General features: G+C 32.4%; 2 protein-coding genes and 1 long non-coding RNA gene across 4 annotated transcripts; 2 read left to right on the top strand and 1 right to left on the bottom strand.

Annotated features, from left to right (window-relative positions):
- The first annotated feature begins 857 nt into the window (after positions 1-857).
- Positions 858-1,511, top strand: LOC112773298 (uncharacterized). The gene is made up of 2 exons (XM_025818383.1): positions 858-941; positions 1,170-1,511. The coding sequence occupies exons 1-2, from the start codon at positions 858-860 to the stop codon at positions 1,509-1,511; spliced, it is 426 nt and encodes a 141-aa protein (XP_025674168.1).
- Positions 1,512-10,730: 9,219 nt separating this feature from the next.
- LOC112789636 (uncharacterized) lies at positions 10,731-14,628 on the top strand. Its single transcript, XR_003196331.3, has 5 exons — positions 10,731-11,343; positions 12,593-12,676; positions 13,022-13,086; positions 13,198-13,353; positions 14,423-14,628. It is a non-coding gene; the product is annotated as an uncharacterized lncRNA (long non-coding RNA).
- A 2,029-nt stretch (positions 14,629-16,657) lies between these two features.
- On the bottom strand, positions 16,658-21,516 carry LOC112789635 (uncharacterized). Of its 2 annotated transcripts, none has more exons than XM_072232428.1 (5): positions 21,436-21,516; positions 20,481-20,742; positions 19,921-19,988; positions 18,233-19,748; positions 16,658-17,443 (listed from the first exon to the last, which is right to left on the bottom strand). In XM_072232428.1, exons 2-5 carry the CDS (start codon positions 20,653-20,655, stop codon positions 16,806-16,808), a joined length of 2,397 nt encoding a protein of 798 aa, XP_072088529.1. In that variant the 5' UTR covers positions 20,656-20,742; positions 21,436-21,516; the 3' UTR covers positions 16,658-16,805. The 2 variants fall into 2 exon arrangements, with proteins under 2 accessions (XP_072088529.1, XP_025687385.1); XM_025831600.3 differs by lacking the exon at positions 21,436-21,516 and adding an exon at positions 21,207-21,404.
- Between the last annotated feature and the right edge of the window lie 3,670 nt (positions 21,517-25,186).

The following is a 25,186-nucleotide window of genomic DNA, read 5'->3' as shown; positions in this document are numbered from 1 at the left end:
GCGGTACATCTTTGTGAGCCTGATGGATGGACCAAAATTTTGCTTCATTGTATACTCTGTGTCTTTTTCTTTCATGCTATTTGGGTTTACATCTTAATATATGTATATCATTCTTGTTTTTGAGTGCCTTTTTGGGATAATTGAAGCAGCAGACTTGAGATATTGAGATTGATCATGTTGATATCAATTTTTTGGTGTAGACAGGAACCCTAATGGCCACTCGCGAACAAGGTCGTATGCATACACAGAGAGACCATGAGGGTAATCAACCCATTAATGAACATGCCGAGATTATGGCAGCAATGGCGACGAATGCTGCTGCGACTATGCAAGTCGTAGAAAGGATAGGTCAACCGGCTGGAAATGGAAATGGAAATGGGAATGGAGAAGGAGACGGTAACAACCCGGGAGGTGCTCCGATGACCTTGGCTTCATTTCTAAAGGTTCATCCACCAAGTCAACCAATCCTACTGAAGCAGACAATTAGTTCCAAGGCATGGAGCGTGCTCTACAGGCTCAGCATATTCCAAATAATCAGTTTGTGGAGTTTGTTGCATACTAACTTTTAGGAAAGACTCAACATTAGTGGCAAGGAGAATGCCGATTACTACAACTTCAGAATGTCGACATTCCTTGGGACGTATTTTAGACGGCCTTCTACAAAAACTATTTCCCGGAATCAGTAAGGGAAGCTAGGTAGTTAGAGCTTATGTAGCTGACGCAAAGCTCATTATCCGTGGCCGAGTACACAAGCAGATTTGAGGTGTAGGTTCTCTAGAGTGTGTCAGGGTGCCCTGAAGTCCTATGAGAGTTGGAAATGCATAAAGTACCAAGGAGGTTTGAGGGAGAACATCATCATGACTGTTGTGGCTCCTTTGGAGATTCGGATATTTTTTGAGCTTGTTATCAAGGCAAGGGTTATGGAGGATTGTGCAAAGAAGGTAGCACTAGCAAGGGATACCCGAGGAGGAAACAACAACAGAGGCCGAGGCAAGTACTTTTAGCCAAGAAGGGTGGACACGCACCTCAACACCTTCAACATTAAGGAAGCATTAGAAGACCCACTTATAATTAGTACCACCAGGCGAGAGGAAGAGGTGCCTATTTTGTCTATAGACTGCCTAGACACATTGCAAAGGATTGCCCTCGTAGGAAGAATTTGAATGCAGGTCAGAACTTTACCCCAAGGTCGAGTGTTTGCTGTGAACACTAGTGATGCTTCTAAGGCAGATCTTTTGATGAGAAGTAAATGTTTATTTGGTGAAAAGACATTGGTTGCATTGTATGATACTAGAGTGGCGCATTCATTCATTGCATTTGATAAGGTTGAGGAACTAAGATTGAGAATGTCAGAATTAGCTTTTGATTTGCATGTGCATACCCTGTATCAGACGGTTGTGACTAGATCAGGTTGTAGGCAAATATCTTTCAATATTGAGGATAGAAACTTTGTTCATGACTTAATCTGTTTGTCGATGGTTGAGTTGGAGATGATTTTGGGGTTTAACTAGTTTTCAAAGAATCGAGTATTGTTGGATTGTTTTGAACGATCGATTCACTTTATGTCGGAAGGAGAAGGAGGAGCTGTAGTAGCTGAGGATTATTACCTGAACTCTGTGTTGGTGAGCTGTAGTAGGGAAGAATGTCAGGGTTATATGGTTTTGGCTGCGAATTCGTTAGGTAATGAATAGAAGTTAGATCAAATTCCGATAGTTAGGAAGTTTCCTAAAGTATTTCCTGAAGATATTTCCAAATTTCCACCTCAAAGAAAAATTTAATTCGCGATAGACTTGGTGCCGGGAACTGGACCAATGTCATTTCTCCATACAAAATAGCTTCGATAGAGCTGGAAGAACTTAAAACTTAGTTAGAAGAGCTTCTGAACAAGAGGTTCGTTTGACAGAGTGTATCTCTGTGGGGAGTGCCAGTTTTATTAGTGAAAAAAAAAAGATGAAGGAATGCAACTTTGCGTGGATTACCAACAGTTGAACAAAGTAACTATAAAGAACAAGTACCTGTTGCCGAGGATAGATGACTTAATGGATCAGTTGCAAGGAGCTGGAGTGTTTTCGAAGATTGATTTAAGATCTAGTTACCATCAGATTAGGGTGAAAGAGGATGATATCCCAAAAATTGCGTTTAGAACACGTTATGGTTACTATGAATACGCGGTGATGTCCTTTGGGTTGAAGAATGCACCTTCTGTATTCATGGATTACATGAACAGAGTATTTCGTTCTTTTTTGGATAAGTTTGTGGTGGTGTTCATAGGTGATATTTTGGTTTACTCAAAGACTATGGAAGAGCATGAAGAGCACCTGAGAATTGTATTTCAAATCCTGAAGGAGTGGAAAGAGGAGGTGAAATTCTTAGGTCACATGGTATGTAAATGAGGGATAGCAGTGGATCCTTCAAAGGTTGAGGCAGTAATAGAATGGGAGAGACTGATGTTAGCAACTGAGGTAAGAAGCTTCTTAGGGTTAGCCGGGTATTAGAGCAGATTTATTAATAGATTTTCACAAATTGCTCTACCGATGACTAAGTTAACAAGGAAAGAGACATCGTTTGTGTGGATGTCCAAGTCTGAATAAAGTTTTCAGACTTTACAAGAGAAGTTGACTTCAGTGCCAATTTTAACTCTACCTGAACCACGCAAACTATTTGAGGTTTACTGTGACGCATCGTTGAAAGGCTTGGGTTGTATGTTAATGTAACACCGGAATGTGGTAGCTTACGCTTCGCGTCAGCTAAGACCACATGAAGTGAATTACCCAACTCATGACTTGGAATCGGCGGTAGTCATGTTTTCATTGAAGATTCGGAGGCACTGCTTGTACGAAGTGAGGTTTAGAGTCTTTTCTGATCACAAGAGTCTCAAGTATATCTTTGATCAGAAGGAGCTCAATTTGCGTCAAAGGAGGTGGATGGAGCTACCAAAAGATTATGACTTTGAGTTAAGTTATCACCCCCGAGAAGACGAACGTTGTAGCGGATGTATTGAATCAAAAATCATTGACAGTCACTTGGATGACGATTAAGAAAGAGGAGTTGGTGAGTAAGTTTGGGGATTTGAGACTAAGTGTCGGAAAATTTGATGGGAGTGTATGCCTGAACCAACTGCAAATCTCTAGTGACTTCAAGGCTGAAATTCTAAAATCTCAACAAGATGATCAGGAATTATAGAAGGTGTTGCCGACAATTCAGAAAGGAAAACGGTGGGAAATTTCATATGAAAGAAACGTAATATGGAAGTACAAGGGTAGGATTTACATGCCGAATATTGGGAATTTGCGACAAGATATCTTGAAGGAGGCGCATAATAGAAGATTCTCTATTCATCCAATAAGTACGAAGATGTATTACAATTTGAAGAAGATGTTTTGGTAGCCTGAGATGAAGGGTGATCTAGCTACACTTGTGTCTAAGTGTCTGACGTGTCAGAAGGTGTAGATAGAGCACCAACGACCTTCGAAAATGCTACAACCACTTGAGATTCCTCAGTGGAAGTGGGAAGGAATTGCAATGGACTTCGTGTTAGGATTACCAAGGACGAGAGCATATTTTGATGCAGTTTGGGTGATCGTAGATCGATTGACTAAGTCCACTCACTTTCTGTCGATACGGATGAACTACTCATTGGAGGAGTTCGGGAGGTTGTATATTAACGAGGTAGTGAGATTGCACGGGTCCCATCAAGCATAGTGTCAAACCGTGATCCCCGATTCAGTTCGAGGTTTTGGGAGCTTTCCAAAGAGCTTTTGGTATGAGACTATGTCTCAGCACGACGTATCATCTGCAAATGGATGGACAGTCGGAAAGAACTATTCAGACGTTGGAAGATATGCTAAGGGCGTGTGTTAGATCAACTGGAAATTCAGGACCATTACATGTCATTGGTGGAGTTTGTGTACAACAACATCTTTCATGCGAGCTTTGAAATGGCTCTGTATAAGGCTTTGTATGGACAGAAGTACCAATCTCTATTGTGTTGGTATGAAGCTGGTGAAGCAAGTTTGTTGGGACTGGATTTGGTAGCAGAGACCACTGAGAAGATCAAACAGATTAGGGCCTGAATCTTAACTGCACAGAGCCGACAGAACAGTTATAAGGATCCGAGAAGAAAACCGTTGAAATTTGAAGTGGGTGAGCAAGTATTTCTAAGGGTTACTCTGATAACTGGGATTGGAAGGGCAATTAAGACAAAGAAGTTGAATCCGAGATTCATTGGACCTTTTGAGATCTTGAGACGAGTCAGGCCAGTGGCATATAAAGTAGCTCTGCCACCGCATTTTTCTAACCTGTATGACGTATTCCATGTGTCACAACTCCGTAAGTATACATCGGATACGGCTCATGTGTTAGAGCCCGAGTCGATTGAGTTGAAGGAGAACTTGACGTTTCAAGCCACACCAGCGAGAATTGATGACACTAGTGTAAAGAAGCGCCGTGGAAAGGAAGTTTTGCTGGTGAAGGTGGCTTGGAAGAGAGCTGGAGTAAAATACCACACTTAGGAGTTAGAGTCAGAAATGTGGAAGGATTATCCAGAGTTATTCTCAAGTAATCATTAAATTTTGGGTGAAAATTTTCTAATTTAGTGGGGATGATGTAAGAACTAGAAATAATTAACCGATTCATTAACATAAAATAATAATTAAATAATTGCCCGGATTTGGTCAAAAATTTAGTAGTCTTAATTTAAAAATTTAGAAGTGAGATTTGAATTCAGTAGAGGTTTTCGAGTTGGAAAATGAAATTTTCTGTGAAATTTATGTAAAAATACGTACCGGTAAATTAGCCGACAGTACCGGCTTAAATTTGTCCGGTATTGCATGAGAATAATAAAAACTGTAGAAAAACTTAGGAAAATAATTAAAGTTGAAAATCGGATGCTAATTCTAAAGGTTTGGCCCGAAATTGGGCCAAATAGGCTAAAAATGCTAACAAGTTGGACCGGGCACAAGTTGGGCCCAAGCCTAACATATATACAACCCAACTTACGTTCCGTTTGTGGCTACGCCAAGCTCTTGCCGAGCTAGTAAGTTCTAAGAATTTTTTCTTGGTAAGTTTTCGAGTTTCATACTCACTTTCTCTGCCCTAAGTGAATTTCGAATTTAAGGTTTGGTTTTTGAGTGAAATTTTGTGATTTAGTTGTTTAGGTGCCAACCAAATAGTGAGAAATCATTGAGTTTCATTCCCAATTTCTATGATTAAGGTAGGGTTTCTCCAAAATCCTCATGGTTTGGTATATTGTGTATTCTAGGTATTAATTTTAGTGATATTGTTATGTATAGCTTGATATTTGGTGACTTTGAAAGTGGTGTTGGTGATTGGAGGCTTGTTGAAATCAAATTTGGTGATTTTGTGCATATTGAGAATCGGCAAGGTAAGGTTTTGGTTTTTTCTATGTAATATGTAATGTTTCGTGACACTTAGGCTAGTTGACCTTAAGATTGAATTGAATTGAATAAATGGTTGATTAGATTATGTATGTGATATATAAATTATAATGAGGTTATATGAGTTGCATGTGGTTCGACATGAGGATGATAATTGTTATATAATGATTGTGATATTATGGTAGTGATGTGATAATGTTGTATGTTGATGAAGGATGTATATGAGGGATCTAATTGTGCAAATTGTTGATATTGAAATATTGATTTGGAATTATTGATTTTGTTGGATTATGGTGGGAAAATTGAGTGGAATAGTTGTTGAAGTGATTATGATACAATGGAATAGTAAAGTGTAGTGTGTGGAAGTATTTTGTGATGAAATTGAGTAGGTTTTGATTTGGTTTGGCTTTGAAATTTGGAAAGTAGAGAACTTTGATAATTTTGTGTAAAACCTTAATTTGGCTTCCAGACCCCATTTTTTATGAAACTAGATTTTTATGAAATTTGGGTCCAAGAGCTTTAAGACGTTCAAAGAACGAATGAAAAATATTTTAAAACTAGAAAGTTATGTGCGTTTGAAGTTTGGTGCAAAAATCTAAAATTTTGCAGCTTTAAAATTTTTTTAAGTCTAATACAGCATGCATACACAAACCTGTGCACGTGACACGAGCATTCTCCACTGTCATGGGGTCTCGCGTACACGGGAACTACCATGCATACGCGATCATGTATTTTCAAGGCATGCGTACGCGACTTTTAACATGCGACGTGAACATCCTTTTCTGTTTGAAGTATCTCGCGTACGTGAACAGGGTGTTGCGTACGCAGACGCCGAAATTTCAACTCATGCGTATAGGGGACAGGGCATGCGTACGCATGACCCCTGTTTTGCTGAAAAGTTATTTTCTTCCCTTTTCAAGGGTTCTCTAGCTTTCTAAAGTTCTTTAATTACCGTTTAAAATTACTAACTAGTAATTAGGCCCTAAGACTAATAAAGATGAGTTAATGACTTAAATTCGTGAATTTCTGTATAAGTTTAGAAGATGGAGACTTAGGTTTCTGAAGTTGTGAGTGGACCGGTGAAGTGATATATTGGTGATGATTTTGAGAACTTAAAAGTTAACGATAACTTGTGAAATCAAGGATTAATGATGGCTATGACGAGTCTAGGACTCAGAGGTGAATGAGGAAATTATTGAATACTGTTTTATGCGGATATTGATGAGATGCTATATGGTAGGCATATGGGCCGGATTTCATCCCGCTTACGCTGAAATGTAGGCGTAAGTGCAGGGGTTAGTCCCGCTTACGCTGAGATGTGGGGACTGTGGTAAAGTATCCCGCTCACATACATTCGAGTCACAAGAGTGAGTTAGGCACTATATCCCTGGGGAGAGTACCCATTTATATTCGTGACCGAAAGGTGACATACCCATGCGAATGTGTCGGGTTGGCAGTTGTACCGACAATGTGATATCACCGCCAATAGGATATGCATTTGTCATGTACATTTTCTATCTGGTTGCTTCCTTTGTTTACTTGCCTATATTGGCTAAATGTATAACATGGTTACTTGCTTCTTGATTTACTTGCTATATATGAAAATTAATTGTGTATTACTTGTATACCCTTACTTGTGTTTTCTACTGGGATTAAGGAGACTCGGTAGGTGATGGCGATGGGATCACAGGGAGGTTAGGTTGGCGGAGGTTGTGGGACAGCAATGTTATCAATAGTTTAGAATTTTCCCTAAGTTAGATGACCTATTTAAGGACTTTATTAAATTATTTTATAAGTTTGAATCTATGCTTGATGTGAATTTCTAATATTGCCTTCAGCATCCTGGAACCTTATATCTTACATTACTGGATATTGTTAACATACTAAGTACCTCCGATTCTCATTCCATATGTTGTTGTTTTTCAGATGCAGGTCGTAACCCACCTTGGTGAGTTACGAGATGGTGACGGAGTGGAGGATCTTTCATCACCTTTTGCATTTTGGATTACTTTGTCATATATATACTCTCACTTTTGTATCTTCGTTGCCTTAAAGGCTTGACTTGAGAGATAAGTTGTATATGCTGTTTTAACTCAAAAATTCTGTATTGTTTGTATGTATGTCAGCCTAAATTCTGTGGACTACAACTAGAGCTCTTTTGAATATCATACTTATATATCTATCTTGATTACTATTGTATTATGTTGTATCTTGCGCCTTACACTTACTGTTATTAAGTGAATGCTTTGCGCCTTTTTGTTTTTATTTTGAGCTGTAATTCTTTATCGTGCTTCTAGTATTATTACTATTTCTTCATATATATATATATATATATATATATATATATATATATATAGTACGAGCTTTAGAATTATCTTGACACTTTGTTATCTTTTGCTTTATGGCATGAGGTCGGTTTAGGGTAATAGGGTATTACATTAGTTACCCATAGAAAAGGAAAGAAAACAATGAAAAGAGATGGCGAAAGAGCTAGATTCCCTCTCTGTGAACTATGTTTACTTATTTATATCCCAATTTTAGAATTTAAATTCAAACTAAAATAATCTTATCTTTTGGAAAGGAAGACAAGATAACTGTTCTAATATTATCTTTCAGATAAAAAGATAAGCTAACTAATTACTAACTTGTAAATTCAAAATTCAAAACAATGATTCAAATCCAATCTAACAATTGAATATCTTATATTTCTAGAAAGAATTAATAACTAATCTTAGCTTCTAGAGTTTTTAATATTTTTTATGTGATTATGGCCTCTAATGATGTGGATCATTAAATTTGGGCTTTAATTGTGCTTCTTGAAGGTTGTTATTCTGTTTAATTCGGACTTGTATTAGAGAAAATTGGATAAAAATTCCAAAATTCACCTTCCCAGGAGAGAAGGCATGCCAAGCGTGGAGCATAGGCCGTCAAGCATGGATGAAGCATGCATGGGAGTTCGCCGGGCATGGAGCCCCATTTGCCAAGCGTGCGTGTTGTCCATTAGGCGTGCGTGCTTTACTTCCGCTTCTTAGGGCACGCTTCTATTCCTTGGACAACGCTTTTGCTGCTTTTATATTTTTCTTTGAAAAGCCTTTATTCTTGCTAATTTTTTAGCCCAAAACTTCTGAAAACATAAAAATACTATCCCAACTCCAAATATTTGATTATATATTAAATTCTTTTAGAAAACATAAGAAATTTGATTAAATCCGATGAAAATAAATAAAAAAAACTTTGAAAATCGCTTAAGATGATATGTCATCAGACCTCCCCTACCAGATAAGATAACTCGACAATACTATAAAAGGGGAGTCCCATCACTCCCCTAGGTATGATCAATTTCACCTTGCACACGTAAACTCTACCTCATTAACTCTTTGACTTGGATGTCGGAGTATCTTTGCAGGTGTATATATATATATATATATATATAACTGAAATTTAATATTATATTTGGTGGTTAGAGATTGGAATTAAAATTATAGTTTTGGACACAAATTTTCAATTCTTTCAAACAAAGACTAAAATTTTAATAATATTTTTTTAATAACTAAAAATATTTTAGCAAGTATTCTTATTTCATAATCATATTTATCTTGAACTAAATAGAATACTAAAACATAACTCAATCTTATATATTTTATATTAAATATAATACAGAGATTTAATTTAATCTCAATTTTTTAATTTATATCTTTTAATCTTTATCTCTCAACTTTAATCTCTCTTTTAATAGAGTTAGAGTGTACATATACACAGAAAAAGTAAATAATATCTTGTGGGTTTCACTTTTTTTGTTTTTCTTTTTTTATTCATGTGAGTAAATGTGCTAGTGTATGCTAGTAGGAGCAGAGCTAGACTACTTATTTAGGGGTTTAGGTTTAATAATTTTCTTAAAATATTTTATATTTCTATTTCTAATAATAAATATTAAATAAAAGCTAAATATATAACTTCAATCAAATATTTTACAAAAATATATTAAAGCTAAAAGCATATTTGAATCGGTATTGATTGAAGGTTTTTTAGCAAAAGAAAAGTATGCAAAATAATATATGGCGTCATCTTTTATAAAATATTCTAATTAAGATGGAAAAATTTTAAACCATGAAACTGGAAAGCGACATGATTTTTATCACTAGAAAATGGATAGTTATCAAGAATTGGTTGATTTAGCCCAACTTTAATATAAACTCAAAGAATTTTATCTCTTTGATTTGGAGAAAATTTTTAAATCATTGGTCGATTCCAACGTCTTTTTCCAAATGAAAAACATCCAATTGATTAGGAAGAAGCACTACAAGAAAATGGAACATTTGTAACAAAAATTTTGTAACAAATTTAAAATTGTTACAAAAATTATTTTTTTGTAACAAAAATTAGTGATTGTTACATAATAATAATGTTTTGTAACAACAATATAATTTGTTACAAAACGTTTTGTTATTTTGTAACGATTTGATTTTCTTGTTACAAATTATATTGGCTTCTGTAATAATCCGGTGTTTTGTTGTAAATTTTTATAATATTTTGTAACAAAAGATGAAGTTGTTGCAAAAGTTCAAAATATTTTGTAACAAAATATCTATTTGTTTCAAAAACTCTAATTATTTTATAACAAAAAATTAATTTGTCACAAAATTCAATACTGTTTGTAACAAGTTATTTATTTGTCACAAAATACAAGAATTTTTGTAACTAAAAAAATTATTTTAAAATATTAAAATCTTTAAGATAATTTTATTTTCATTTAAAATTTTAATTTTTTAAAATATTATTTGTATTAATTAATTATTTTTTATACAAAAATTAAAGATTAAATGATTAATTTTTAAAAATGGTATATATTATTTAATATTTTTTATAAAACTAATATATAATTTTTACTAATAACCAATCTTAAATATTGACTAAAAATTAATTTTTTAAATTAAAAAAATTAAGTGTTAAATATAAATAAAAATAGTTAAAATTAGAAAATAAAAACAAATATAAAAAATAAAAACCTTAATTCTAACCCTCACTTTCACTTTTCATTATTAAACCTTTAAAATTTTTTGTTGTTAAAAAATAAATAATTTATTATAATTAATTCATGATTTTATTTTCAAATTATTATTTATCAAAAAATAATTAAATCAAAGTAATGAAATTTCTGAATTTAAAATTAATTAAAACTTATATAATTTTCATAAATACTTAATAGTTAATACTGTATAGTCTAATTTAATTAAAATTACTAAATCTCAATTTATCTAAAAATATCTAATTTTAATTTTTTTAAAAAACAAACTTTAATTATCAAATTAAAAATCCTAATCCTAATTTTACCCCAACTCAACCCACACTTACTCACTCACCTTCACTCACCCTAACTCTAAACCCTTCCAGCCGTCACACCACCAAGTCCTCAAATACACACTAACAACACAAAAATACACACATACAGCAAGAGAAAGGGAAGAACGGAGAGAAAAAAAAAGGAAAAGAAAGGGGAAAGTTGGAATCAAAGAGCAAGAGAAAGAGAGGGGGAAGAGGGAGGACGGTGCCAGTGGGCACTGCCACCACGCCATCGTGTCGCCGTCAGGAAGGGGGAGACGTTGAGCGAGAGGAAGAGCTGCTCGATGAAGGAATGTCGCTGTGCCTCCATCGCCGCCGTCAGTTCGCGTTCTACTATCGTCGAGGGAAGCCACCGTCTTAGTCGTCTTCATCTCGAGCGGGTCACAGCTTCCATCGCCGTCGCATCTCCCTTCACGGACGATGTTGAGGATGCGCAGGAGAGACAAAGGCGTGGAGGGAGGAAGACCGAGGAAGAAGGAGGAGGCGATGTTCGTGCTGCTGTGCCCAGTTGCCGTTCGTGGAGTCATCGTCATCACTGCTGTTAGGGGTTGCGTCACTGAGCCCCTGTCGCCAGAAAATAGCGTTGCCTCACCGAGATTCACTGCCGGTAAGGGCGTTCTCTCCTCTGATTTTGATTTTCTTTTATTATGATTTTTAAAATTTTCAAGCCTTAGGTTTTTATTTATTTAATTCTGATTGTAAATTGTGTTTACTTGCTGAAACTTGCAAATCACTTGTTCATTTTTTGTTCTGATTTCTTGTTTATTATGATTTTTAAAATTTTCAAGCTTTAGGTTTTAATTTATTTAATTATGTTTGTAAATTGTGTTTACTTGTTGAAACTTGCAAATTCTTTGTTTTGATTCCTTAGGATTTTTTTTTAGGTTTGTTTGTAAATTTTGATTTATTTGTTGGAATTCGTTGTTATGGTTCTAATTTTGAAAACAATGTAAAAATTGAGGCACGGCCCTGTTATCCTACTTTAAAGATTGAGATTAAAATAAGTTAATAATATTTCAAACAAGTTTTTGCACATGTTATAAGTTAGAAATTTCTTTGATTTCCATTTTGAAGGTTAGTTAGGCCAAGAGGGTAATGATTATCCAATATAACTTAGTTTCGTTGTCTAGTAATCACATATCTCTAACCTATATTGGATTATATCTATCTCTTTGTTAAGTGGTGTTTCTTATGATATTTAATGAAATAAGTAAATTAAAATTTGAAACAGAAGAAGTAGAAGAGAATAGGAAAAACGGATCGTATTGTTGCTTTCTTCAGAAAATAAATAATTGGTACAATAGCTATACATAGAACTTGCTATTAGTATTCACAAAATCTGAATGGTACTAACGGAAAGATACAAGGAGATTTGGTTAAGATTCCATAATGGGGTCTTGCTGGCATATGCTGGATATGCATTTCGTCTTAACTAATGTGTGTATAAATTTAAGTACTGAACAAAAAACAAGTACTAAAAATCATTCTTATTACAATAGATGCTAATATAATGGTTGCATAGAAATCTGAACAAGTACTAAAAATCATAAATGGATAGCTCCATAATAATGGAAATCGAACAATATTAGTTACAGCTACAAAAGTAAAACTTGCTTCTATTCGGTGAGTTGGATAGGATTGTACGTTTTTCGCAACATTCCTTGTTGATGGGCCATGTGGACTCCATATAGATGGCAATGAAAATCATGAGAAGAATGATGAGATGAAATTTGGGAACTGCAAAACATCAACATATCATGGAAAAAGGATTTGATTCAAAAAACTGCACGGTGTGCAAGTGTGCTTGTTTATACATGTTGTACTAACTTGATTTCGTGGGATATCTTTTAATGCAGCTGCTTAAGACTTAGAAAAAGGCAAGGGCTGGAAGTGATTTGAGTTTGACAAGGATACACCTCTTGAAGATGAGGAAGTTGAAGGTTGGACTTGTTTGCCAAATTCATTATTCTAAATAAATTTACCCAGATTTCTTCATTGCAAATACAATCTGTTTTAAAATGGACAATTTTTTTAGTCTTCCTATGTTTTTCTAATAATGTAAATTTCATTTTTAATTGATCCAATGTTGAGTACTGTTGTTGTGTGCTTGTTAATACCACCAATACTTACTGATTTTAATTGTTCATTGCTTAGTCATGGTGATTCTTTTAATTATTGAATGCCAATGATATTTTTTCTTATAAATGATAGTGAGTAATGGTTTGGGATTTGGCTTGAAACCTGAAACTTAATTGAGCTGATTGTATTTGCCCACCTATCTGCAGTGGCTGAAGATGATGCTTCCTTGGTCAAGCAAATTGGCCAGAGTTTCCAGTATTCTAAAATAGAGGTATATTCCTCTTATTATATTCATGAATAGTCAGTTTTGTTCCTTGTTAACATACATGCATCATCTATGTATGGAAGACTAAACATAGATCGAATCCATTTTCTTATCAAGGAAAGAAGGGAGGAACAAATCCAAGCTGCTCATGACGAAGCCATGTTTGGTGCTTCAGCACTTCCACCTCCTACCAGTACTAACAGTGAGCCTGAAAGGGAGAATGAGAAAGAAGTTGATAAAAAAGCTGTTGTTACAAGCCTCTTAAGTGAAACGGTAAGTGGTTTCACTGCATACTTATGTGGATAAGCATGATGAGTCATTTAAGTAATCCTTGTATTTGTGTGTGCATTTGTTGTTGAATAATTTCTCATATTAAGTTGTTATTGCTGCTCTATACTTGCTGTTGGTTGCTGTTGATTTTTCTCCCTTATTGCTTGCTTATTGAATGATTGTTAAATTCAATGAGAAAGAAAATGCTGCTGAGTTATTGTTGCTTGTGTTGGAATAGATTATGGTTGCTGAACTGAGATTGGTTTTATTGATAAATCTGTTGCTAAAATCGTTTAGTTTGACTTGATTGATTTTCTGTTGAATTAATGGATAAACTGCTATGCCCCTGCTGCTTGCAAGTGTAATAGTTATTGACTTCAATGAATAGAATGCTGCCTAAATTCATTACCTTTGTTCATTTTACTGTTTTGGGTGCTGTATGATGGGTCATTGATTGCTGTTCTGCTGAGTGCTGCTCTGCTTCTTGCTGGTTGGATTGGTTTTAATTGTTTCCTCATGTTTTCTTGCTAGAATTGGCTTATTTACTTCCTTCCTATGAATTCATTATGATTTTTTGTGTTTTTAACTGTCAAAGAATTCATATGGAATTTGAATTGATTGATTAAAATTGTGAAATAGGCAAATTTACTGCTGAAATGCTGCCGGAATTTATTTTAAGTTGTTTTCAATATTCATCTTTGATTCAATTAATTAATTGAGTTGGTATTTAATTGCTTTTGGTTTTCAACTGTTGCTAAGCTCAATTGATTGATTATCCGGCTAAGTGCTTCACTGTTTTGGCTGTTGGAAGCTGGAAGCTTCGGGTTTTGTTATTCACTATTTGGTTGTTGTCCTATTTGGTTGCTCAATTAAACTGCATTGTGTTGTTTGAAAGGGTGCAAGTTGTGAATTGGTTGTGTTTGTTAGAACCGTGGACGGTGGAAATATACAAGTTTTAGGGGAGGTTCTGCCGAAATTTTTCTAAACATTTTGGATAAAACTTAGTGGAAAAATTATAATTAGTGTTATATCTTGTTTCTAACTTTTTTGTTTCGATTTTTCTTATTTACAGGAGTGCTGAAATGGTGACCATATGCTACCTTGAGGGCTCAAGAATGTTTTGATACATAGAGACACTAATCTATGTTAGAACTTTTATGTTTTGGTTGAACTTTTATGTTAGAACTTTTATGTTTTGGTTGAACTAATTAATGTACTCACTAGCTAATGTTATTTTGTTTCAAGACAATTTTAACTAAAAGGATCTTGTTTGACTTATGTATGTTTTTGCATATTATATACATGTAAACTTGCTTATTAAAAGCGTTAATATATTAGTTAATTTAAAAAATAATTTAGTAAATTATGCATGTAATTTGTAATAAAAAAGTTGTTACAAAATAATTAATTTGCTTTCGTAATTAAAGAAAAAAATGTTACAAAATTATGTTACATTTTGTAACAAAATTTTTTGATAAGAAAAAAATTGACTGTCACGAAAAATACCTTCAAGATCAAAATTTGTTATCATTTTTGTAACGGCTTCTGGTTTTTTGTATCAGGAAAAATTGTTACAAAATATGTTATTGAATTGTAACAATTCCATTTTTCGTTACAAAAACTTTTTGTAACGGGACTTACTACAATGGACCATTTTTTTGTTACAAAAAACTTTTGTTTCAAAATTTCGACGTTTTGTAATAATATTTTTTGTTACAAATGCGCCTTTTTCTTGTAGTGAAGTCATCCACTTTGAGCTATTCAACAGAGAACTTGAAGTAATGAAATTTGATGGCTCCTCAAGTGTTGGAGTAGTAATAGTAGAAGTATCTTTATTTCTTTGATCTCTTCTTATAAAAAATGTATCAATGATTTTGAACTTATCCATAATTTAAGTGACTGAATAAACTTCTATATTTAAAAATAAATTTAATTATTTTGTTGCTCTCTATAATTTTACTAAATTTTCAATTAGATTCCTATATTTTTTTCCTTTCAATTGGGTCTTTACACTTCTTTTAATTTTATAGTTAGGTCCTTTCTAGAATAAAAAATATTAGAGTTAACTGAATATTTCTTTACAAATTAAAGGTATTCATAATTAAAAAACTAAATAGATGTTTGACCGCATGTATTTTGAAAGACATATTCTATTAATTTTAACGTTTTTGAAATGAAAAGGACTTAATTACAAAAATAAAATAATGTAGAGATCCAATTAAAAAAATGTATAGGGACCTAATAATTAAAAAATTAGTAAAATTATAAGGACCAACAGAGTAATTAAATCTTAAAAATATACTTAGCAAAAAATGAAAATTACAATTTATAATCTTTATGAAATATAAAATTTATATTTCAATTCAAAATAAGATATTTAAAATTTAGAACAATAATACTAACACTGTAGCATCAATAGTAAAAATTATAGTTAAATAGTTAAATAACGTAATAAAAAATAACGAATAATTATATCAAACATAACGAATAATAATAAATTAAGTAAATAACTACATATATAAAAAAATATAAAAAAAATAATCAAGCAAGACTAACTGAAAAATAAAATTAATTTATTTAAATTAAAAAAATAAGATATATTTTATCTATTTTATTATTTATCCATATAAAATGTATGACTATGTGTCTTGATTGCTGGTTTAATTGTTCTCTTCACGTAGAAAGAAGAGTAGAAAAGGAAACTTTTTTGTAAAAGCAAAGTAAGGGACCACTTGTTGAATTAGAATTTTTTTTTAATTTGCAGAAAAAAAAAAAGAAACAAGAACCAATGGTTCAAAGAATAAAAGATAAAAAAACAATGAAGAAGAATATAAAACGTTAATGGGTGTATGGTGTTGCAAAAGTGAAAAATATGTGCATTCGAAAGAGAGAGTTTATGTTTTCTTTTTTAAATAAATTGGACTACAATATTTTCTTAGCATAATACAAGAACATTTGAACTTTTTTTATAGGTTTACACTAAATTATAAATGAATTGTATTTATAATTTGAAAAGGAGACTAATTTTTTTTTTTTTTAAAGGAGCTGTGTAATATAATTTAAAGGAACTATCTCTATAAATTCATTTTTTGTTAACAAAAATTATAATTTTGGAGGCCACTCCCCTCCCTCAGACCCTCACCCTCCCCCAGTGAGAGTCTCCGCCCCTGGCAGTGAATATGATCCAACTTTATTTACATTTGCAATACATGTGAAATTGTGAATTGAATCTTGCATGTTTTACAGTACGAACTAATCAAACATCAAGTTGTAAAATATTAATGATTTAATATACATATGCCTTTCCTTTAAGTTTTCTTGTTGAAAAACTAATTTCACATGAACAAATTAAATGTACAACATAATTCACTATTACATCAAAATCCAACAATCGTATTAGATGCATTAGAGTATAAAGGGGAAGAACAAGAAAAAAAAGCTTAGGTTAAGCTAAGCTAAGTGCGTATAATTTCCTCTAGTAGATCATCAAAAATCAAGTCATCAAGCTCAAGGGCCACACATTCAGAATCAAATTGGAGATTCATCCACCCATCATCTTTTGCAAGATCTCTACTCACATAGTAATCCAATGATGGGTAAGGCTCAGATGTTGATCTAAGGTTCCAGCTAATAAGTGCCCATACTTTTCTTAGAACATTTTCTCCTACTGGCAATGGATGAACATGGGAGAGTGAAGATAATGATCTAGGGTAATAGCAATATGATCTTCCAAAAATCTCCAACAACCCCTCATTGACTATATCAAACAAAAGTAAATGGTTACATTGTCCACCCTTGTCAATATTACCAGAACAATCAGGATCAAGAAGCAAGCAGCCTTCTAATTCTTCATAAACTGAAGGATTTACTGGCTGATTCTCTGAATACCACATTTCAAGAGATTCAGAGCCAGTGAAACCAGAGAGCTCCAACACCTTTCTCACGTAATTGAATGCACCTTCATGGCTTGGATCAACTTCAACACATGGAATTTTGTAATTGAAGCGCTTACTTATAGTTTGGAACTTTTGAGTGTAATCTCCTCTCCCAACTACTTCTTGCTGATCTGATTCGGTGTCATAAAATAGCTCACCTGTGTTATATAGCAATCCATCAGTAGGCCATGGTTGAAATTTTGGAGAAGTTGCAAGGTAAGAAAATATGATATTTTGGTTAATCGAATTAACAAATAAAAGATTCATTTAAATAATAGCAATGCTACACGACCAACAAAATTTATCATCAGTAAATAAATAAGATGTTGGCCCAAAGTGTCGACTTATATTGATAAAATTTCTAAATCCTAAATTTTATAATAGTAAATAAATAAAATGTTGGCCCAAAGTGTTAGTTTATATTGATAAAAAAAAATATTAGTCTTCTAATATTTTTTTTAATAAATTCAATTTGAAAGTTATCCTCTAAAATTTAGAATAGATTATATGTACATAAAAAATCAACTAACAAATCAGTCACATCCATATAGAATACATATCAAAATACAAAATAGAGATTAAAAATAAATTAAGCGACATATGTACTTAAGCACAAATAAATGATGGTTGATTTGATTACTGACTTTTTATATTCATATAGCATTTTTGAAAAACTAATATAGGCATGACAGAGTGAAAATCAGAAAACGAAGAACTGTCAAGATGGAGAAATGTATACCCCAAATTTCACTTTAAGACCTCTTATTATAAGACTCATTTAACTATCATCCTTACACAAACTTTTATACTTTGATTATGAAAACCATGATACCCTTTCTATCGTTAATTTCAAGTATATTTATTCATGCATGTAAATATAAATTTACAAGCATGTAAGTATTTTAATGGTATATTGCAATGGAAAGGAATAAGAAGAAAATATATACCGTCCAATATGTTTAACTTATCAAGATCAAATGTGTCTTCCATGAAGTTGGTGTCACAAGAGAAGACCGAGTTTGCTTCTCCAAGCATATGAGGAAATTCTACTCCATGTCCAGTAACTAGTTCAGAGCAAGAAGCACCATCACTATCACTCAAGTTTCCTGAAGCATCAACATCTTGTTCTGATATTGATTCACTCCTTACAAGAGTTTTCTTCGGTTCAAGAGCATTCAAGATGCTTTCTTGAATTGCATCGTCATCTAGAGCTCGTAGCAAAACTTCACCGTCTGAATCACAAACATTGTTCAAACTTCTTAAAATGCTTTCGCCATCACGCTGCCTAAAAGAATTTTGGGCAGAGAGAAACAGAGAAGAATCATCACTTTGGTTGAGGTAGGGTGTAATGTTAGGTAATGAATGGAACCTTTGAAAGGTTTTTGGGGTCGTTAACACCGAACTCTTCTCTTCTGCCTTCAACTTTATTGTGTCAGCCGCCTTAGGACAATTGGCTTCAGCATTGAAACAAGTCTCATACAGCTGAGAATATCTGCCAGCTGATTCTTTTAGAGATTCAGTTCTCATGGTAGATTGAGGACGTTTGTTAAAGGAAAAAGAAGAGAGACGATTGCTATAACTCTTTGTCATAGATTCTTTCCCTTCTATATCAATTGCGGGGTCTTTCAATGGATCATGTGTGTACTTTTTTGAAATTTTTGAAGGTTTGTTTCCTTGAGGGATTTTGTCCACTATAGCATCCATTGCAATGCGATGCTTCTCTTTCTTGCGCTCTTCAATTATTTGCATTATCTTCTTTTTGAGATCCAAGAAATTTCTTTTAATTCTCACATTGCTAGCAACCTCCGGTGAACGTTGTGGAGAATTTTCTATTTTGTGCTGTCTAGGCTTATTAGAATCCTTACTTCCTGATGAAGAATCCGGCAGAGGAAACGAAACAGAGTTTGATCGTTTCGATTTGCTTCTGAGATCTTGTTTATTATGAACCGGAGACGGAATTGAAGGAGAACCTTCAGGTTCCTGTATATATTTCAACACAGAATCCTTGTTTTTGCTCATCAAATCCAAAGCATCAAGAAAATCCTTGAAAAGATGGGGTGAAGCATCAGCTGTAAGAATCTTTGCATTCATTGACTTAAGCTTTTCGTTTCGAACACCTTGATTAGGAGAACTGGAATCTATGTCATGTCTCTTATGCTTATGAATCTTACTCATTTCCAAAGTGTCAGCAGAAAACACAGTACCACAGTCTAAACATTTTTCATTGCATGTTACATCACCATTAGCCTTAGGGTTCTTAGATGTCAGCAACTCCTCATTGAGTGGATCAACGTCCATGTGATGCATTGAATCGGCACGAGTTAGTTGTGACTTCGATGGACATGTTGAGCTTCGCTTGTGTTGACCCTTCTTTCTGTATATTTCTTCTTGAACGAGCGCTTTTAACCGAGATTTGATAGAATGTTTGCTTCGTGGAGAGGACTTTAACTTTTGTTGTTCAACCTAGGAAAGTTTCAATGAGATACTACTTTCAGTGTGTCCTTTATAAGAAAAGTAAATGTTCTAAATTGCTCGATGAAATTCAAAGTGAATATAAGATCAACACAACAGATATCATTATTTTTGAAAAACAAAATATAGTAGCCCGTAACCAAAGGTATTGTTCTTTACATACATTGGATGGTCTTGTAATTGGCCCATGATTTTCAGGCATTTCATGTGAAGTCACTGGAATTTCATCTCCTGAAAGTGAAAGAAATTGTTGCAACATCTATGAGGCTAAAACATAATTTGAGAGAAAAACTATGTCACTCAAATATTTTTGCTTTGTGATAGCTAATTACACATACATAAACATAGGTTTATATTAAAAGTGGCATCCCGATGAACAAGCATTTCGTGTTAACACAGGATCGGGAAAAGGGTCACACCCAAAGAATGTTTCCACTTGAATCCACAACTTTAAATTTACTTAGACAACTCAACCGTTGTTCTAAGACTTCCTTTCATAAACATAGAATTTTAAGGGAAAGGACCACATTCAGAGAGTATAATTAATCAGTGACTATTTTTATGATTTGAATCCGTGATTTTGAAATCACATAGGGACAACTCAACCGTTTTCCTGAAACTCCCCTTGATAAGCATATGTTTAAATATAGAGGCAAACATAGATGAAAGAAAAGAAATCCTATGCAAGAAAGCTGAAAAAAAAGAAATACAAGGTGTACATACTAGCTTCATGTTTTCCATCATCATGCTTTTTGTGTGAATGCTTTCTTTTCACATGGCGCCAATGATGATACTTCATCACATGAAAAATTCCCCAAACTCTTCCTGGATGGTTTTCTTGATGACTAGAACTTGCACTTGACAATTCAGATTCTTTCTCCCCAATATGCTTTCCCATGTCTATAAAAGATCCCTTCTTAACATTAAGAATATTTTACATGGTCAAGTGACACCATTCCTTCAATATTCAATAACATTGAAAACCCTGAAACATATATCACCAAACATATATGAATCGATGTGAAACAGAAGTAGTTCTGAAGGTCCTTATGACCGAAATTCAACTTTTATGGGATTACAATCTTCATGCATGCTTTGTATCAAACTTTATATCAATGGCACTACCATTTACTCCGAGAAGTATAAGAAAAACACATATATATTATTCAAAAGACATTGAAGTTTTCCAACATTGTCAACTTGATTAAGAATATATCATGATTATGTTTCATCATATTAATAGAGGCAAATCTTTAAGTTTCAAGAGAAACAAAAACTAAAAATGAAAGGTTAAAAGAAAATTATTATAGAAATTTATGTTGAATTAACTATAACACAATCAATCGGCATTTACAAAAATTAAAGTTCAACGTGCAGAGCATAAAACAAAATAATAATAATAATAATAATAATAATAATAATAAAGATGAAATCTTATGCAGGATATACCTCCGATCCATAATCTGCCATGTATCAGAGGATACAAGAAAAATGTTGAACTCGATCGATAGATTAGAGAATTATCAGATGTTCAATAAAGTTATTTTAGAACCTTGTTACAAAGCGTCATCATCAACATCTACCCACCTTTAATGTTTCTATGCCATTAAAACTTGTTTTTATCTTTATTCTATTGGTAATTTTGATATCTACATTTACCACCAAAAGGCAACCTTACCTCGGGTATCCATAGCCAAAACCGATAATCTTGGCCTTGCACTCGGATGGGCAAGTATTGAGCGCGAGAAAGGAATTGACATAAAAAGTGTATTTGCTTGTTGAGAGATTCTTAGACACATGTTTAATACGTCATCCTTATTCCTTAATATATCATCCATAATAAAAATGAATAAAAATAAATTCTAGGCCAATACATTTTTATTTACAACAATGCTATACAACTATGTAAAAAATTTAACCAAGTCATCCAAACACTTTTTTGTTAACGCATCTCCCCCTCTCCAAGTTATGTGAAATACACACGCGCTCCCCTCCCCCTTCTATTAACGTAACGTAAAGCTTCTTTTTCAACATAAACATTCTTCAACGTTAACGATCTGATTGTAATTTTTGGATCTGCTCTGCTGCTCATCGTTCTTCTTCCTATTCTTCTTCGTTTTCTTCTTCGATTTGTGGATTTATCATCTTCGTTTTCAGATTTCAATAGCCTATCAAAACAATGAATGATTTAACTTCAAATTAGTTGAATAGAGCGATTTGAATTATTCTTCTGAATCGAATCAAGCGGACAAGGTTTTCATTATTGAATTGAATTGAATACAATTGCTAAATTCTAGATGCAGGTGTTCTAATTTGGATTGAACTGAATTCAATTGAATGGAATGCAATCTCTGAATTCTAAATGCAGGTCTTTCGAATTTGATTATATATAGACAATGTTCGAATTTGAATTTATATAATGGATAATGTTCTGTTCATTTAGTACTATATAATGGTTTCACTTTAATAACATATTCGGTTCATTATGCAGACAGTTATTCGAATTTGAATTTATATAATGGATAATGTTCCGTTCATTTAGTACTATATAATTGTTTCGCTTTAATAATGTGTTCGGTTTATTATGCAGACAGTTGTTCGAATTTGAATTTATGTAATGGACAATATTCCGTTCATTTAGTACTATATAATAGTTTCATTTTAATAATATGTTCGGTTCATTATGCAGACCAAGTGTGTTGTGGATGAACAATTTGTCTCAAAGGTTGGGATGACTTTCAAGACACTAGAAGAAGTTGAAAAGTTCTACAAAGATTATTCCAAACTTGTCATTTTTTTACCAAAATAAAGAACACGACTCGGAAGGGAGATGAGATTAAGAATCTACTAATCGTATGCAGTAGAGAGGGACTCTTGATGTTTAGGTGTTTCTAAAACTGAATGCTGATATAAACATTTTTTCAAATTAGCTTTCTGTAATGGTGCTATTTACACTTTTTTCGGTTCATCTAGTGTATTAATTTCAGTTCATTTGTGTTTTTCGTGCTCTTGATATTTGATAAATACCCTGAATCCATTCACTGTGAACCTAGAACAAAACAGCAGCCCAAACAGTTCTAACAAATATATACATTAACATTAGATTTTTCATTAACATTCACATATATACATTAATATTAGATTTTCATTAACATTTACATTAATATTCACATATATACATTAAAGAAGAAGTGTTTGTTTTTTTAAACAAGTTAAACAAATTAGTATTAATTATTACAACGAGTCAAAGAAACTACAACCTATTTACTATCTATATCGCCATATGTGAATTTATAAAAAGGGCTTGAGAAGACAGCAGATAGCTTGGGGAGTCTTATAACTTCAGATGCCTGAATCACTTGGTCTTTTATTTTGTTAATTTTGTTCGTTGACCGCTGAGCCTGATATACTCTGCTTTAACACCCTCTCCGTCCTCCATCAAGGGTTTTGCCCTAGTATAAATCTTCATCTGGGATATTATTAACCCCTGAAAAGGATACAAAAAGTAAAATCAGGCACAAGTAGTGATTGAATAAAACGTGATAAACATTCAATCAGCAAGAAAAATAATTTCTGCATGCAAATGAACTCAAATGAACACTTAATAATCAAGTGAGTGTAAATCACCAACTTCAATAAACCGAACTCCATTCATATTTGAATAAAACGTGATAAACATTCAATCAACGAAAAAATATTTTTGCATGCAAAAATTCTCAACCGAACATTTAACAATTGTAAGACTCCAAATTTCTGAAAATTAAATAATTAATTATTTATGAGTTATTATATTATATTGAGATTTTATTTTTAAGAAAACTATTTTTAACAAAAATAATTAAATAGAATTTTATAATTTTTAAAGTTTAATTTAATTATGACTTATTCTATTAGTTTAAATTATTTATAAAAAATTATTTTAATAAGCAAAATTTAAATTGATTTTTATAATTATTACTATTATTATTATCATTATTATTATTATTATTATTATTATTATTATTATTATTATTATTATTATTATTATTATTATTATTATTATTATTATTATTATTACTTAATTTCTTTCCTTTGTCCAAAGCCATTAAGAAAACATGAATAAAGAAAGGGTCCATCTACTGTAAAGATGTAAATCTGTACAGATTTACAGATTTTTGTTTTAAAAGTGTATCACTAAAAAGTGTTGCTTAAAGAAAAAGTGTTACCCTTAATCGTTAACTTGGCTCTGATACCAATTTTTAAAGTCGTCTTTTCTTTTAATTTCTTTTTCGAAATTTCTATTAACTCTTCGAATAATTTGCCAATTCATAATAAAAAGTTTTGATCGTATTACTAGTATTTATAATTCTGATTTTTATAGTTTTTCAATCTTGTTTTAGTTTATAATATTCTTTTTTGCATGGATTATTGTATATAAAATCTTTTATCTGTTTGTCTTTTTCTTTAATATAATTTCTTAAATCCTCAAAAACTTCTTTTATTTCTACACTTTCTGTTGTTTCTAAATATCTTTTTAATTTTTCAACTTCATTTTCCATTTTTTCTTTTAACAGCTTTAATTCTTTTAAGTCATAATATGGTTGTTTACGCATTTATAAATGTTTTAAGTTTAACCCCAACTTGTTTATATTTATTCTTATTTCTATTTTTTTTATTATAAGGTCATCAATTTCGATCTGAAGATTATTTAATTCCCTTTTATACTCCTTTATTTTACTTTTTAATTTTTTCGCCCTTTTTCTTTTTATTTTATTTTCTGGTCTTTCAATCTTTGTATGCTTCATTATTTATCTTAAAATTTCTGCAAATTCTATCATCGATTCATCACTATTTTCTAGAGATTCTATTAATTTTTCTAGCTCTTCGACTTCTCTTTTTAACTTGTCATAGATTATTTTTAGAGCTTCAAATGCTCTTTGATTTATTTCAGAAAACTGTAAATAATTCAACCGATTTTCTCTTTCAAAGAGCTCTTGTTTCTTGTCTTGATAAGTTACATATATTTTTTCTTTATTTATTGTCATAATTTAATGTTTAGGGTTTCATTTAATTTTTCGACATTTTTTGTTAATTCTTTTATTTCAGAATTTTCTTCTTTAATCTTTAATTTGGATAAACTTAAAGGGCTATTAATTTTAGATTCTCTTATTTGAAAATTCGATGAAACTAATTTTCCTGATGGTTCTTTTAATAATAGAACTGGGTTTTCAATAGCTTTATATTTTGGTATTTCTGTTTTTACAATTTTCTGAAATAATTCATCAACATAAATTCTTTCTCTGTTTTTAAATATTATACTATGATGGCTATTTGTTAAAGCATAATTTATTGCATATGTAATTGAAAAAGGTTCATCGTCTTGTTCCATTAGATTCTGTCTATGAAATTTATAAGCTAAACTTATAGATCTTCCAAGGTTTTCAGTTGAT

This window comes from Arachis hypogaea, chromosome 3 (assembly GCF_003086295.3).
Source record: "Arachis hypogaea cultivar Tifrunner chromosome 3, arahy.Tifrunner.gnm2.J5K5, whole genome shotgun sequence".
NCBI classification, from domain to species: Eukaryota; Viridiplantae; Streptophyta; class Magnoliopsida; order Fabales; family Fabaceae; genus Arachis; species Arachis hypogaea.
The sequence above is the reverse complement of the archived record's forward strand: the minus strand, read 5'-3'. Positions and strand labels throughout refer to the sequence as shown.